At 38.4% G+C, this 17257-nt stretch overlaps 1 protein-coding gene across 8 annotated transcripts in view; it reads right to left on the reverse strand.

Moving 5' to 3' along the window:
- Nucleotides 1–17257, reverse strand: part of Hydin (HYDIN axonemal central pair apparatus protein) — a 410895-nt gene that overhangs the window by 172285 nt on the left and 221353 nt on the right. For all 8 annotated transcript variants that reach the window (XR_015448741.1, XR_015448747.1, XM_087204682.1 and 5 more), the window contains 3 exons: nt 9521–9759; nt 6510–6783; nt 4562–4705 (listed from right to left, as the gene is read on the reverse strand). Coding sequence is in view for 6 of the 8 variants with exons in the window: in XM_087204682.1 (XP_087060808.1) it covers nt 4562–4705; nt 6510–6783; nt 9521–9759 (657 nt within the window). In the remaining 2 variants the exon portion in view is untranslated. The remainder of the gene's footprint in view (nt 1–4561; nt 4706–6509; nt 6784–9520; nt 9760–17257) is intronic.

The raw sequence follows: 17257 nt of genomic DNA on the forward strand, positions 1-17257 counted from the left end.
AAGCTATGGTTAACAAAAGTTTCATATCCATGGTGAACTATGAATTTAGTGCCTCCTATAGTGCCTTTTAGGTATATATGGCCTCTGGTAGAGGTTTATATAAATCATGTGGAATGATGTGTGGCAGACTACTGAAAAGCAAACCTATAGAACCAAGGAAAGAGATTAAATTTCTGACTCTTGTTGCCTAGTTGATAAAAACCTCCAGAAGCCATGCTTCCGGTAAAACTATTACTACCGGAGTTTCTACAATACCATAGGACAGAGTCTAATAAATTAGCAATATCTTGTGAAAGAATCTAGGCCTCACTATATGAGATAAATATTTGCTCTTATGTAATGCTTTTTCTATGCTTAAAATACCCAAATTGCCAGCATGCTTATCTTGTTAAATAAACAAATACTCATAACCATTTTCTGTAGATTTTTCCTGTTATCAGTAGGAGAGTTGATTTAGAAGAATCTCCTCGCTCTGTTAGATAAATCGTACTTAAATTTTTAATAAGAGAAAGCATCTGAAATGGAGAGTGAACTGGAAGTTTCTGGTAGGATTGGGTTTTTCTCATTCTGATGTTGGGGCCATGTTCTTTCTTGTGTGCTCTGGAAAGGGGGTCTTTTAGTATCATCAGAAAGTGACCAGAAGCCTTAATCTCTCTCCCTCCAGTCATTCCTGGGCTCTTCTAAAACTACAGCCTGTTTTTTTCTTTTTTGGGGGAGGGGGGCCGGGGATCGAAATCAGGACCTTGCACTTGTGAGGCAGGCAGCCAGCCTGTTTTTTTCCAGGCCTCCGTGTTTGGGTTTGGCCCTTCTTCTGGTTTCAATTTCCATTGAGTCCTCCTGGCTTCCCATTCAGAACTGATTCTGTCTCTCAGTTTTTGTCCTGCATAGTCTTCCTTCCACGTGGTGCCTGGGCCCCTGGCCCTGGGGGAGCTTGGGTGGCCACTGTCCCTTGGCTGCAGCCTCCAGGCTCTGTGCTAGCTCCTTGTGCACTCCAAGGCCATTTCAGGGTCTGGTGCCGGCCATGCAATGCTGGTCTTTGATTTCCTCCCTCTAATGTAGCACAGACACTGACTCCTCTTGCATCTGCAGGTTGTGTACCCCAGGTTAGGGAGGGATGAAGCAGCACATTTAGGCCTACTGAGTAGCAGGCTGAACCGAGAACTGTCCAGCCATTGACCTTCCCCGGAGGCTGCTGTGTCACTGCAGATGGCTTTGAGGTGAAGAAGCCACACTCGGTTGATTTTGGCAAGAGGCCATTCAGAGTGTAGTGATGAGAAGGAGTCGAAGCCTAGAGAAGCTGATCTATTTTAAAATGACCCCTTCGCTCTGAGTTGTTTGTCTCCCCAAATATCAGCAGACAGAATTTGCTGCTGGAACTTCATGAAACAAACAGGCTGAGAGTTTCAATTGACCTTTTCAATCCCACAGAGATGTAGTTTCATTTCCATGGCTTATGAATGGTACAATCATTATAAAGTAGATCAAATCTGTGGAAATAGTTATAGAAGAACCTTTTCCGTAGACAGGGTTCGTATCATTATATTCTAACAGACCAAATAGGACACGCTGCCTTGAGCTGACAACAAGGAAGCAGAATGGATAATTGGGTGTGAGACAATTAAATCTGAATACCAAGACCTAACGGGTCTGTTCCACATGCTGTAATAAGCTGCATTTATTCATCATCCCTGGTATGGAGTAAATGTGGGCAGGAAATGAACAATGAAAAATAGAGTAGCAGGAAAGATTTCAAACTTATAATATGTGGAGGAAGGAGAAAAGGATGAAAACAAACAGTGGGGAGTTGTCACTGTATTCACTTTTTAATTCAACAAGAAGTTATTGCCATATTCAGAATATTTGCATATTTTAATCTGGCCATGAACACAAACAACAGGCATTTAAGCAAAAATATGCTATGCCCCCTAAAAGGCATGAGGCTATAAAGAGAAGAAAAAGAGCACTATTCACATCTTTTTATGAGTGTTTCTGGGCTTAGAAAAATCAAATAAAATGAAGCTGCATATTTAACATATATTATAATGTCTTGCACAGAACAATAAATATTCACTGAATTTTCTCTGAATAGCGGTGTTTAGAGAAAATATGATGCCACTTAATTCAGTGCAGCTATGGCCAATAAATACCTTTCCTGATTACTTAAAAAGAAAGAATTTAAAGCAGAGTAATGAAAGTTTTTAACTGTGGTTAATACTATTTTTTTCTTCATGCAGGGCCTCATATATGCTAGGCAGTGCCCTATCATGGAGCTACATTCCCAGCCGAATACAAACTCATAGTGTTTCCTTTTTACATGTCTTATGGAGCTTGTTAGCTTCATGTTTAGCTTTTCTGTCACTGAAACCTTTATTCTACTTCTTCAGTGCCCACTTTCCCCCAAGTCTGTTCTTTACTATGTCTTTTCTGCTCTATACATTGTCCAGTACACTATAGGTGCTTAAACATGGTTTGTTGATTTGAATTAAACTTGTATATCTCACCTCCTCTACTGGACCATAACTGCTTTATTCATTTTTATTCATCCACCTTACACATGGTGGTGCTCAATAGATTTTTCATTGTTTTGATGAATGATATATGATGAAATTCACTACTAGAATAAATGGTCTTGAACATTTTCCTGTAAACCTCAAGGTAATGAAAGAAAATTCAGTTGATCTCCACATGGCTAGCTAGGCACTACCACACCTAGCATTTTTATATCACAACATAGATCACATGATGGGACAATGGCTTTCTTTATGCTTAGTCTTCCCTGTAGGCTGCGAACTTCATCAGGGAGGGCCTATTCTCACTGCTGCAACCCTAGAACCTGGCACAGTGTCCGGGACATGAGAAGTGTGAATAAATATTTCACTCAGCAGCTGGCATGGCCGTCTTGATGACTAATTCTGACCATGTCATTCCCTGTTGAAGCACTCCAATAGTTACAAGAACAGAATCCAAGTCCTGAACATGTATGCATGTTGTATGTATGTATGCATCCACTCACATCTGGCCCCTACCCCTTCTCCAGGGAGATCTCCAGCCATTCATGGTACATTCTCTGTCCAAGGTAGGCTTTTCTCAGGCTCGCCAGGCCCTTTCCCAATGCAGGCCCTTGGCACAAGCTTCCTTCTGCCTACAATTCTTTTCCTCTCCCTTGTCACTAGACTAACTTCTATTTTTTACTTCAATCTTAACTTGAGTCACCTGCTCAAGGAAGATGCGCATGACCACATGTATAGCTAAGGCTGCATCTCCTGATCTATGCTTTCATACCAGTTTACAGTTCTTCAAAGCAGTGCTTACACTGGGATTGAAAAAATAAAATTTGAATTATTTATTACAGTCTATAACCTCTATCAGTCTCTTATTCATTATGTCTGGTTTTCCAGACTTCGGGCACCAGCACACTCTCTGAATCAGAGCAGATGTTCCATACATGTTGCTTTTGAATGGTAAACAATTTTTGACTGGAAGACTGCTTAGGAGTAGGTCAAATCCTACTGTGATATCTCTCTTACCTCTTTACTATCCCAGCCCCTGCCCTGGGCAGGAGCCATTCCATCTTTCCTCTGACCCTTGATTCTCCCATTTTTAAATTTATTTTTTTGGTACTGGGGATCAAACTCGGGTGCTTGCGCTTGCACAGCGGGCGGTGAAACCACTGAGCTAAATCCTCGGCCCATTGTCCCATTTATTGCCTGGCCTTAACAGCCATACAAAGGCTGGGACATCTTAAAAAACGTAGATCAGACAGTTGTTGTTGACTATGTATTATTCAGCAGTGCTCAGTGATCTACACAGCTTATTTTATATCTCAGCTTACTTATGTATATAATGAGAATGATACCAGAACCTACTGTGTAGGGTTTTTGTGAGAGACAGTGGGGAAAATGTATGTAATGGACATGGCTCACATCTAGTGATACTAATCAATAAGTGGTAGCAATTCTTATTGATTATGAAAATCATTGATAATTCTTTTTTTTTCATTGCTAATTCTATTCCAGCCCTGCACTATGATGTTTATTTTACCTAAAGCAAAATGGTTGATTCAAATACATTTTTTGGTGAATATTCCTTCTTTTTTGGTTCTATACATTAGGAAGGATGGAAACAGAATTTCTATCTCAAACAATTGTAGGTTTAGATCCAGAATTTTTAGTCGAATGTGTACTGTTCTCTGAAGATTAAAAAAAATTGGCAGGGAATGGTTGTAACAGAATTCCAATTAATTTTGCTTACAAAATTGAAAGGTGAGCATAGCTGGGTATGGTGGAAGATGCCTGATATCTCAGCACTCTGGGAGACTGAGGCAGAAAGATTGCAAATTCAAGCTCAGCCTGAGCAACTTAGCAAGACCTTTCCTAAAAATGAAAGATAATAAATAAAAATGGGCCGGGAATGCAGCTCAGTGCAAAGGCCCTGGTTCCAATCCCCAGTGTCACCCAAATTGCCAAACAACAACAACAAACAAACAAACAAACAAACCAATAAACCCTGACCGTATTGACCCAATCAGGGCATCTAGCCTCCTGAGCACAGCCTCACTCACCTTCTCCAGTCGGTATACGAGTTGTCTGGTGGACAGCTGGATAAGCGGTGCTACGAACTCACAGATGATGTTCACGGTCATCAGCAAGCTCTTCCCCCTCTTGGTACCAACCGTAGCGTGACACACCAACTTTTCTTTGACTACCTGCACAGAACATGTGACAACACTTTTGGAATAACCATAACTCAGAAAACTTAATGACCTACCAAGAGCAAACTAATTCCAAACTATCGGTCTGAGGACGTGAAGGAAGACTACATTTCCCTGAATTTCAGGGATTGCTCTCTGTTGTACAGTTATGGTCTGGTTGGTTAAATATGACTTGGATGAATTCTGTGTTTATTTCTGACTTCCTCTGAGGATACAATCAATTTACATTCATATCTTGCTATATATACACACACATGTATATATATACATATGCAATTTATTATGCAACAGTAGCTATGTTAGGGGCTGGGTGTACAAAGCAGTGATGAACAAGGTGGATAAAATCCTTCATGAGGCTTATAGTTCAGTGGCAATTACATCATAATTTCTTATGAAATTAGTGACTTACATATTTAAAAATCATGCATTAGAAAACTATTTTTTTTTTTTTGCATTCAAGAAGGGCAGATTTTTTTTATAAAGCAGAAAGGATCAAAAGTGAATTTATATCATGAGTCGCTTGGACTGAAGAGCGCTCAGGTTTGGAATGTTAATGAATTCAACTGCATGGCACAATTTGGAAGCACATTCAGGGAAGCTTTTAGTAAAGCCTAAACTGAATTTAGTGCCCCAGTAGCTTGGATTTAACGCTTTTTAAAAATACGCTCAACTCTTGATAACCACTTCATAAATGTGCTTCTCCTACAGGCTGTGAGTGTTTTGAGATAAGGGGTTATGTTCTATTCATCTCTGTATCCTCAGTGCCCAGCACAATGTTTGTCACATGGTACACAGTCAAAAGAGTTGGCCGATCCCCTGAATAGCAGAGAGAAGGAACACATTACAGACTCTATAATGAGAGATAAGATTATTTTTTGCACTGGGGATATATTCTAACTGAAAATTCTCTGTGAAAAAATAATGTAAATGAAAGAAAGTAAAGTCTGTGACCTTAAAGAAGTGAAGAAATGGACCAGCTTTCCCATCTTATCTTTGAGAGATAAATTTCTTATTGCTTCCTGCTTCATGAGGAGAAAATTCACTCACACCTCCTACCATGGTAATATAGGCAGAAGCTTAAGTAGGCATCATTTTTCATTCATAAAGTCTGCATTTTTGGGATGGGAGAGACTTTTAAGTGACTTCAAAAGTCTTTTTAAAGTTTTTTTTTTTTTTTGTGGCTTCCAAACTCCATGAGGGAAATGTAATAAACAGACACATAGTTTGGATCTAATTAAATGATTTAAGCAGAATGTGCAGTGATGTAAATAACAGAAGAAAATCAAAGTTGCTGCAGATAAACATGACTATTTCATTGACACATTCAAAGATGATGTTTTTAAACATGATGCTATTGTAATCAGTGGGGAGGGCATAAACAAGGTATATGTTGCCTTATCTGAATAGACAAGGTAACCCTGAGCATCTATAAAAATACCTTTTGGAATAAATATTAAATTAATATTGATACGTGTTAACAGGAATATCTGCTTTGACTAAAAACTGGATGTTCCCCTCCTGAGACTTGCTGGCTGGTTACAATAAACCCTGAGAGTGAGAATCTGCTTGAAATAGTCCTTTAAGGTTGGCCTCATTGTAGCTATAGAAACAAACAAATTGGAGCAGAGCTGAACCTTGAAAGCAATGGATGCTGCCATGGTAACTCAGTGCTGCACAAAATCCTTGAGAAACCACATCCTTTCTCAGATAAATGTCAAAGGACTCTGCTAAGAAATAGATACAGTATAGCAAAGATTTATTTAGGAGAAAAATAGCCTTAAATGTGCTTTCCTCTTACCCTGGGAGTTGCAGAATAGCCTTCCAGAATCACATCGATCGTCTGGCCTGGGTAGAGCTCCATCCTGATGGGATGAATCTGAAACACTGGACCTTCTGGATCCCTGGGCTCCTGGGAGCTCTGGGGCTGGGAAGGGCCACAAGCAAGTCCCCTTTTAACCTGACCCTTCATGCTCAACTTGTTCTGGGGACAGAAACTATCATTCATCCAGAACAACTGTTGGATCCGACGTCCCATGTTGGTCAGCTTGAAGTGGTAATAATAGGTATCCAGGCTGGAAAGAAAAGGCAGATACTGAGAGGACTCAGCTCATGGATGTTCTGTTCAACTGCATACCCTTGGGATTTACTTTTATGGAAATACTTAAAAAGAATAACAAGATAAGACATTCGTTTTTTTAAAAAATGTATAAAGTCTAAGATACGAAGCTACTAGGAACTACCACAGTGATGGTGAAATAGTTTCTACTTGAGAGCCCCCAAATTCAGGGTCACGGACCTGAGTTTGGTCCCAGAGTTGCCATCAGTAGGGGAGAGGCTATGGGAAGGCAGCCCCACTCAGTAGGCCAAGCACAGCCCAGGGCACAGGGATACAGTTTGAGTGCAAAGCACTCTAATTAATGAGAGATGGTTCTGAGATGGGAAAGGAAGGCAAAATACCAACAGGAGAAAAAGCATATCTGAAGTTGTGTTGAGCACATTTCTATGGACTGAGTGAAATGTCTTTTGATAGGCTCAATTTGAAGGATGTTCTGAAAAGAAGCAGCACATATCCTTTAAGTCTTAATTGAGGCCAGTGAACTGGACCAAAGCAGGCCTGAATACCATCCAGACTGGGCACTTTTCTTGGATAATGTACTTTATCAGATAGATGTTGCAATTCGTTCATTCATTATCTATTCTATAAATTCTTACCAAGGACCTCCTGATTGCCTGTCTTTTTGTGAATAAACTGGAATTTCTAAGATTTTAAAGGTGGTTCAGGTGTGTTTTGTTTGGGATCTAGAAAACTGATTTATAGGCTTAGTTTATTTTGTTTTTTGTTGTCTTGTTTTTTTCTCAAGGAAAAACTCATCTTAGGACCTTTTCATTTTTATATTTTATTAGACTGAGATTTCATCCTTTCTCCTCTTCCTTAGGAAATGACATATCTAATAAATAAGTTAAAGCATCAAGGAATCAGAAGAAATATTTTCCAACTCTCAGGTAAGACAATTTCTCTCTAAATATGTGTCCACGGGGCATGCTCAATGGAGCAAATTTACCTGGCAGTCTAACTTTATGGCTAATGGGGACATAGGTAAGTAATATGTACTATTTTATAAACCAGGTAGGGCATCTTCTACTTATTCACAGTGTATCTTTAAATCACTGAAACACAGTCATCATAAGTCTATTAATTCCCATTTTATAAAGTAACAGAAGCTCTGAAAATCTAAGGGCATTGCCCCACACCATGCAATAGGTGTGGGGTGTATTTCTGTAGACCAGGGATTGATCAACATTTTCTGTAAAGGGGAGAGTGATGATGATGATAATAATAATAATAATAATAATAATAATAGTATTTTAGGCTTTTTGGGCTATGTGGTCTCTGTCCTAACTACTCACCTCTTTGTTGTAGCGTGAAAGCAGCCAGGGATATATTGGCTGTGTGCCAATAAAACTTTATTTACATAAACAGGCAGTGAGCTGTAGTTTACCTATCCCTGCTTTTGACGATTCTTCTGGCTACTGCTGGCAACACAAGTTTATGCCAAAAAGAATAATAACAGGGTTTACGCAGAGGGGAAATTAGCAGCTAACAACTACAGATGTTTATATATTCAAAGAAAACTGTTAGTTAACCTTCCAATTCCAGGCTAGGGTTGGAATATCCTTTGGGGCTATCTGACACTATTAAGAATAAGATTAAGAATATGCAGTTGGATCAAGTTTGTAGTACCTTATTTTTTATAATTAGATTTGAGTACATTTAAAGGAATTTAAAAATGGAAGCACTGCTATGAAATGACAAAATGCTCTAGCTTGTGCCAATAGACAGGCAGAGAGTAGGATGTTTGTAACTGGATGCCTCTTTAGAAATATATGCAATTCAACTCTCTGACTTGCACGTGACTTAATTTGCTATTGGTTTATGGTATTTTCAACCAAGTGCCACATTTCGTAGGTGGAGCAGAGGAAAGGAAGCAAAGATGGGATTGTGGGGAGGGCTCCTGATTACCCCTAGGATATCTTCTCTGAACACAGGCCATATGACTTGGTTTTGGGGGCTGTTAGAACAGAAGGTGGGAGGAGCAACCTGTGAGATGTGATCACAATACTCCTACAGGCAGGCACAAATCCAGCCAGTCACCAATGGTCAGTAACTGTCTTGAGGAATCAGAAATAAATCCCCACATGTATATTCTACCCTCGCCATTCAAACCTCATACTTTTAATATCCATATTATATTGTGATACCTATACTGTGCCTCCTAGTATTTAAATATTTAGACCTTCTTTTTTCCTGGATAATCAGGGGACGCCAACTGCAGCCATCTCAATTGTGGTGTGGTAGGAGGCAAGTAGGAAAAAACAATACCAAAAAAGCTACTGACTTTGTAATACCTGATAAGATATTTGCGATAAATTTTTGCCTTCCTAGGTATACTCTGCTTAGGTTTTATATTCCTAGAGTGATATTAGCAGTATATTGGAAAGAGAAGAAATCATAGTTGAGACTTAAATTCATCACAGAGAAGTCACTGCAAGTTTGGGAGAAGAGTGCACTTCCTAAAATCATCCCCTTCTCTAGGGTCGACAGACATAGATTGGAGAATGTAGCCAAGCTGTAACTAGGAAATATCTTCTTGTGACTGATGTCCCCACTGAGAAGGGGGAAAGTGACGATGGGACAGGAGAAGGGCTGAATTGGCTGTTAACTATTTACTTAAAAACAAGTTTCTAACATAGGTGAAAGTGCAACATATATGTAATATCAATAAAAACTGGTCCATGATATTTTCTTACCTAAAATGTGCTCCCAAATTGAGTTCTGGAGCAAAGGGCTTATCTGAAACAATGGTAGAACCAATTCCTGAAGCCTGGACAGGAATCTGATAGGTGTTGCTATTTTCAATGTCCAAAATGACCGTGTCCTTGAACGTCAGAACGTCATTCAGGTTGGCAGTGAGTGTCAGGGGAACATTAGCTTCTCCAGGAACCATGCCTTCAATGGGTTCAATCGTCCAAAGGGATTTTTTGTTTGCCTGCAACACAAGACTACAAGTTAAGAAGGAAGATATTCTTGGCTTTTCATTCTGTACATGTTAAAGTCCTCTGTACATCACCTGGTTGGCACCACGGAGGTCAACATCAGAGACAAACATTATTTTTTAGAATCAAAGCAGCTGAATGTTTGTTGGCTTTGCTTTTTTTCAAAAAGCAATCTGATTCTGAAGAGCAAGACTCCGATTCCACTTTTGAATGCTCTGTGAAGATTCTTTACATCTCTTTCCCATGATGACAACCCAGTTTTCTAAGTCACTTATACTAATTATCTGCTCCAATCTCCAAATTCTGAGATACCAACAAAAAGTACAACATTCTTTATGGAATATGGAATTTTAAAAGAAATGCTTTTCAAATGCAAAGCTGCTAGCATTTTATAGTGAAGATGAACAGCTTTTATTAATAAACACAATATAGGAAGTCACCCTGAATTCTATTATTTCATAGCAATTAATAATATTTAATTAGCTAAAATTCCAAAGTCACCTTGAAATCCATGGTAAGATGAAATTACAGAGTTGGAAATGACTCCCACCGATCTATTCCTTTTAACTGCTTAGCTCTTCACAGCACACTCATTTTCTTTCTCAAGTCTTTGGCAGAATAACGTCTTATATTGCAAACCTCCCTCTGGCATTCCTGTTCACCTTTACCTTCATAATTTACTTATTTATCATGCTTATTGCCAGTCTCTTTGAACTATAGTGTAAGCTCTAGGGACTTTTGTCTTTTCTTTGTTTGTTTACACTTGTTTAAACACTGTGAGCATCTATAGTTATCTGTGGTATAATTGTAGGGGCCTAATAAATATTTGACAAATGAATGTATCAACCTTTTAATTGAACTCTTTCCTTTTAATTAAACTCCTTGATGGTAGATAACTTATGTCTTCTATAAGGTAACCCAGGTTCTAACAACTCAAATCATTAGACATTTCTTCTTGTATTAGGCAGAAATATGCTTTCTTTGAACCTTCTACACATTGGCTTTTGGTCCACTTCTGGGGAATGAGATAGGATATATCAAATCTACCCTTTTTACTTAATCTTTCATATCCTGCACCCCAGCCTCAGAAGCAAACCTCACATGTTACAATCAGCCTTCAAAGTGAGGTTAAAATAAAAAAAATGACTCATGCTATAAACATTTGATTCAATTTGAAATATTTCTGCTACTTTGATGGCAATCTATTTCCTCAGGCTGCATTTAAGAGTTTGTCCTTGTCTTTTAATGCCAATAGTGCAAGTTCACTATATCCAGGTCTGCATTTATTTTCACAGTCTTTTTGGAATCTGCTATATTTCTAGAGTCTTTGGTTTGATATCTTTTATTTCTGAAAAATTACCCACCATTCTGTTTAAATATTGTTTTTGCCTCACTTTCTCTTTCCCATCATGGCAGGACACCAGTTGTATGTGTGTCTGAGTTCCTGGTGCACCCTCTGTGTCTCTTGGCCTCTAATGTGCTTTTCTTTTCTTTTGCTCCCTGTTCTTCCTTTTGGATGGATTCTTCTGAGTTATTTTCCAGTTCGCTAATTCTGTCTTCAGCTGTATCTAATATACTGTTAAATACATACATTTTGTTCTAAGCTTTATTATCATCATCATCATCATCATCATTATTATTATTATTATTATTGCATTTATCTTTCAGGTCTTGGTATTTTATTTTTTACAAGGTTTTCAGACTTCTGGGAGCTTTTATAATTCTTAAGCTTTTACCTTTAAATTATTAGCTGCTCCTCCTTGTTCATCTGAAAATTTGATGAGCAAATTGTTTTTTAGGATCTTTAAGTAAATATAGCAAACATTTATTCAATGGTCCTGAGGTCCAGATGTTGTGGAAAATACAAAAAATGCTCAAAGCACATTCTCTTCCCCTAAGGAGCTGACAGTAATGACATTCAGGGAGAACAACACTCAAAGGACAAAAATGCAAGTCAGAAGGAGGCTGGGGTGAAAGTGCCCCAGGGAATCTAAAGAACAAGATGCTTTGTGGAGCAGAGGATGTTAAAACCCTTTAGCTGTGACAAATGCACTCACACATTTTCTCTTCCCTCCAAATGTGAAATTAGACATAATTATCAAGTGGTGTTTTCTGATTATATTACACTATTGATTTAAAAATTTAAACTTATTTTACATTAATTGTATAAATAAAAATTATCTCAAAATTAATAAAAAGCATCCTGTCCCCCTTTTTGATTGCTATTTACTTTAAATCAATTACTGATAATCATTAAACATTAGCCTTTTGGGAAAGGGCTAAAAAAGAAGAGTTGTGGAAATCGTCTAGAAACTTCAAGGATAATGACTGAGAGGAAAAGCCAAACTCTAGTTCGTGGAAAAAGGCTCAGTGATTCCCTGGGGAATCTTCCTTAGCTCCTCATACCCTTCCAAGTATAATGGATCAGAAGAAGCCCTCCAAAGTAAACCATATGGAAGAAAACAATGTATTTAGAAACAACTGTAACATTTACTCCCTGAACTGGACTTTGGAGGCTATTCCAGTCTAAATTAACTTCTGTGGTATATTTATAGCAAAAGGAAAAAAAGGAGAAATATCAAAAACACGTGTAGCATAATGTTAAGGAAAATAAATCAGAAACAGAAGCTTAAATATCATATGGTTTCTCTCATTTGAGTAATCCAAAGTACCAATAAAGAGCAAAATAAAAGACTGATAAAAGGAAACAGAGAGATAGACTGTTTGGAAATGGGGATGGACCAAGAGACCAAGAGTAGGTGAAGGGGGAACGGGAAGTAAAAAGATTTAAGAAGCATCATATACCTATGCCAACTACCCACAATGAGTGTCATCGTTATACTACATGTCACCAATCTAAAGTAAAACAATAACAATAATAATGGAAATGGGGAAAAGGGATCTAGAGATGGAGGGAGGAAGATGGGTAGGGAGGGGAATGAGAAGAAAAAGAATCAAGATATGTAAAGTACATGTGCCTACCCTCTAAGATGAATGTAAAGATCATGGACTGACAACATGGACTGTACTAATAAAAGAAAAAAAAAAGCAAGTGTAGTTCTATGGGGGCTCAGTGGAGGCTGTGAATAAGAAACTTCCAGGTAGAATGGCACTGATGATTTTTGAAAATGAGGAGAATGTACTATACATTGCAGATTATAGGCAAGAGTTAGAGACTACAACCAGGCAGAATCTTACCAAAATCCAGGTCTGGCTCCAAAGCAGATTTAGAAACTCAATTGGTCAATGGGGCCCAATACAGTTCTTCTCTTAGGAACTGGTTCATAGGTACTTATACAAGGAGAATCTAATATTTAAATCAAAATGCCAATTTCCCAATTTGCAACCGAGGACAAATCCTGTTAGAAAGACCAGAGAGCTTGCCATATTTCCTCCTAGTTTGAAAGTCTACATGGGAAATAAACAAATTGTATTTTAAAATGTAAATGAATTAAATAAAGCAAAGAACAACATTTTAAAGGTTATAAATTATATATAATGGAGATGTAGATGAACGATGATGAGGAAATTTTATTTTAATGTTGATATTAATGGAAATTATGGCCTTAACTTTAAGTCAAGAGTCTCAGTATTACTCATGATCTTTGAAGGTGGAACATCTTTAGCGACATAGAAATAGAGGCAAACAATTAAGCCTTAAATACTATACTAGATAAATTAGGATCTGGATGGAGATATTTGTAATGTAATTGTATTTGATGGACACTTGTGGAAAAAATTCCTGATCTTGCACGACTCAATCTGTATTTCAAAATTTTCTCTGTAATTTTCCTTCTCATAGTAACTTAGCCCTAGTAGAGCATTAACATACTAAGAAAACAGTAAGCAAAATCTCTTTTTCCATAACATTAATACATATTTAAAATATATTTAGTAATTTAATAATGTATTAGCAAAATAAAATAATCCCCATAAGTTTAATTTGTAGAAGTGTAGATAAATTGTTATTGTAAGAAGAAACAGCAAGTATCAAATGCCACAATATTCTGTTCATATTTAGCTTCAAAGGAATGAATTTTTTCTTAATGTAGCAAAACATTTTTTCCCCGTTCCAAAGAGAAAACACTAAAATCCTCTAACACATTAATCATAGAAGATGACACAAGAATGAGTTCTAAAAGAGCTATAAATGCAAATTCAATTTTCAATAGATATTTTAAAATAGATTGGGGTAGCTTTGTTTCATCTACAGTTTTTATTACAGTAGATAGGAGTCCTTGACTTATACCATTTTCAGTCTGACCTACACAATCAAAGCAATGCATGGAAACAGATTTTCCTGCTTGAACAAGCAGCCCTTCTCTTTTCTTAGAAATACTTGTCTTTCTTACTTGCAGTTTTTAGGATTTAGGCACCTATTTTAAATAAAGTAATGGTAGCTGCTGTAACAGAAAGAGCCCTAATGTTCAATGGCTTAGTTTAATAGAAGCTTATTTCTGGATCACATGAATTCCAATTGGTGACAGGGCTGAGGAGGGGCTTCTATTTCTCTCATTCAAAGACCTCAGTTAAACAGCCTCTGGCATATTTAACTTGTGGCTTCTCAGAACACAGAATGGAGGGTCAAGTGCTAGGATTTATGCACCAAGCCTGGAAGCGTGGTGCCTATGTATGCACACCCCTTCTGTTCACTTTCTTTGGACAGAACTCAGCCAGGCAGCTGCACCTACCCCCAAAGGATGCTGCAAAGTGTAGTTCAGCTTTGGGTCCAGAACAAAGGGAGACAGGTATGGAGAGCCGTTTCCTGCTCTCTGCCAAAACTACTGTGTTGGTGGAGACCACTGCATATCATCAGCCCTTCTCCCAGTTCCAACTCTGCCAAATCTCAGGCTTTGAAAGGTGGGAAGGCTCTTGCAGGACAATAACTTGGCATTTGAAATGCTATAGGAATTTTGGGCCCAAAGTTCATATCTACCTGCTATCAGGACAAATAGAGAGGCAGCTAGGAGAGAAAATAGGAAAGTTCTAGGCAAGAATATCTTACTCTGTTGTCCTTTCTTCTTACATTTGTGGCCTTAGAGAACATTCTACATAGTTTTGCTGATTTATGAGACTCAGCTGACAATTAAACATACATCAATGTCATTTTTGTCCTTTTACCAAAAAGCAAGGTGTCTTTCTGAGCAGGTACTGTCAATGTCATTTCCCCAATTCCAGCCTTTTGTTTTCTTCCTCTGGCCAGGAGCACAGGTCATTCTTCTATTCACAATAAAGTGAGGGTGTTGTCAGCACAAGTGCTATTTCAAGTCAGGGGACATTAGTTTTCCATGGATGTGTACCATTTCTATTCTGATTCCTGCTGACATAGGTTAGGTGCTCTGGAAAGAAGACCTGAATTTGCTTTCCAGGGCTGACGTGGTGAGTTTTCTTTTTGATGAAGCTTATCATCAATATGTGGCATAAAATCAGACAGCAAAATACATCATAAAAGTCCAAGAACAACGCACATTAAAATGCCAGATCCTGAAGTCCTGGGCCATCCTTAGCGAAATAACATCCGGTATCTCTTTGGAATTTGAATTTTAGGAGTGTCCTTTGCTTTAGGGAAGGATGGAGTCTGTGTGACATTTCCTGTTATTAGTAATGAAGGCAAATTAGACCACAGGAGAAATGCATGAATGATAATCAGCCTTGAATTGGAGGGCATTTTGTAAACTTCTTGAAACCGAAATATGGCAAGATAGCAATGGATGGAAATGTTTAGGAAGGAGAGCTCTGAAGGAAAAGAGATGTGGATTTGATTCCTGGTCTGCTGCTTTCCAGACTGGACTGTGGGGATATCACTTACTTGTGTCCCATTTCAGTTTTCTCCTCTGTAGCTCAGGATACTGATTATATCTTCTGCAGAGAGGTGTGGTGATGGTTAAATGAGGTCACGCACATTAAAACTCAGAATAGCACCTGGCATATAATAAGTCTTCATAAATGATAGCTACTGTAGGATCTGAAATGTCCCACATGACATTTAAGTATGGGTTTAGTAGTGTTTGCTAAAAAATAGATTACAAAACTTGGCAGAAGAGAAGCATGTGTCTGCACTTTCTGTGGCCAAGTTCTGCTGCACAGAAGCTGCCCGCTTGGCTGCCAGGAGTCTCTTGTGGGTCTCCTGACGCTGCTTGTCTGCTGTATCTGAGGCCTTCGGGTTTGTGGTGGGCAGAATTTTAAGATGGATCCAGGATATCCATCTCCTGGGGTAGGGTGACCTTTCCCAGTTAGTCAAATGCTAATGTAGATGCTGCTCTAGAGGGATTTTGTAGGTACAGTTAAGGTCCCAAATCAGCTGGCTTTGAGATGAGTAATCAGGCTGGGTGGGCTCTTCCTAGTGAGGTGATGTCAAACAAGAGAGAACCCGTGGAAGGCGCTGCACATCAGGGAGTTGTAGATGGCTCAGGGGCAGCTAGGAGCAGTCCCTGCTGATAGCCAGCAAGGAAAGGGGGCCTCTGCCATTCAGCCAGAAGGAAAGAAATTCTGCCAGGAACCCAGGGAGTCTAGAGGTGGCCTTTCTGTACCTGTGTCTTCTGTAAGAAATACGGCTCAAGTAATACACCTTTCCAACTTCTGTGATCCCAAGGAGAGATTCCAACCAGGCCATCCCTGGACCCCAACCCATGGAAATGCATAGTAAATTAGTATTGTTTTAAGTCCCCAAATTTTTGTTAACTTGTTACCCAGAAATAGAGGACTAATACAAAGTTTCATATATTTATTTCATCAAAAACAAGCTTTCCATAAAACTTTAGCAATAACTGCCCCTACTTTTTCTGTGAATCAGGGCTGGAAAGTCAAGAATCATTTCAGTGGCCCATAAAGAACATGTACAGGTGCATATGGCTGTGAAAGATGGAAAATGTGTGATCTTCTGCAGTGTAGAGTTCCATGCCCACCGGTGATTAGCATTAAGCTCTTCTCTCTGAGGTTTCGCATACATAAAGGTAACATTTGCTTTTTATTTGACAATAGGGCAGCAGAGCACTTCTTATGCAGCACTCTGCTCCCAGGGTGAATCATTCAGAGCTTTTTATAAGTTTCTTTATTGTGCATTTAATATTTGCCCCAAAAGGTAGAACCAAATGCTATTGTTTGCACATGTCACATCAACAATAACTGAAAGTGTGAATATGCTCAGAAAGTACTTCTTTTGTGTAGTGGTAATAACTATGAAGCTTGTAGAAAAATGGCACTTCGTGGTTATTTTTTTTTTTTACAAGAAATAACTCATTTGCGATTTGAAATCTGTAAGAACTTTTTTCCATGGAAGAAAGGAAAGCAAGTAACTACAAGAATCACCATCCAGAGTGAAGGATTTCTTTGGGTTTATATCATTGTCTCAGCAGATGATCAATTCTTTGTGAAACAGGAACAATGAAGAATCACCAAGGCCTGTCTGCTTTTCATCATCTAAATAGTATCACTAAGAGAAATAAAAGGAATAAAGATAGGAAATGAAGAAGTCAAATTGTCATTATTTGC

Source organism: Heterocephalus glaber, unplaced genomic scaffold (assembly GCF_053883595.1).
Source record: "Heterocephalus glaber isolate CG9 unplaced genomic scaffold, H.glaber_assembly_v1.0 deba00000071, whole genome shotgun sequence".
Taxonomy (NCBI): domain Eukaryota; kingdom Metazoa; phylum Chordata; class Mammalia; order Rodentia; family Bathyergidae; genus Heterocephalus; species Heterocephalus glaber.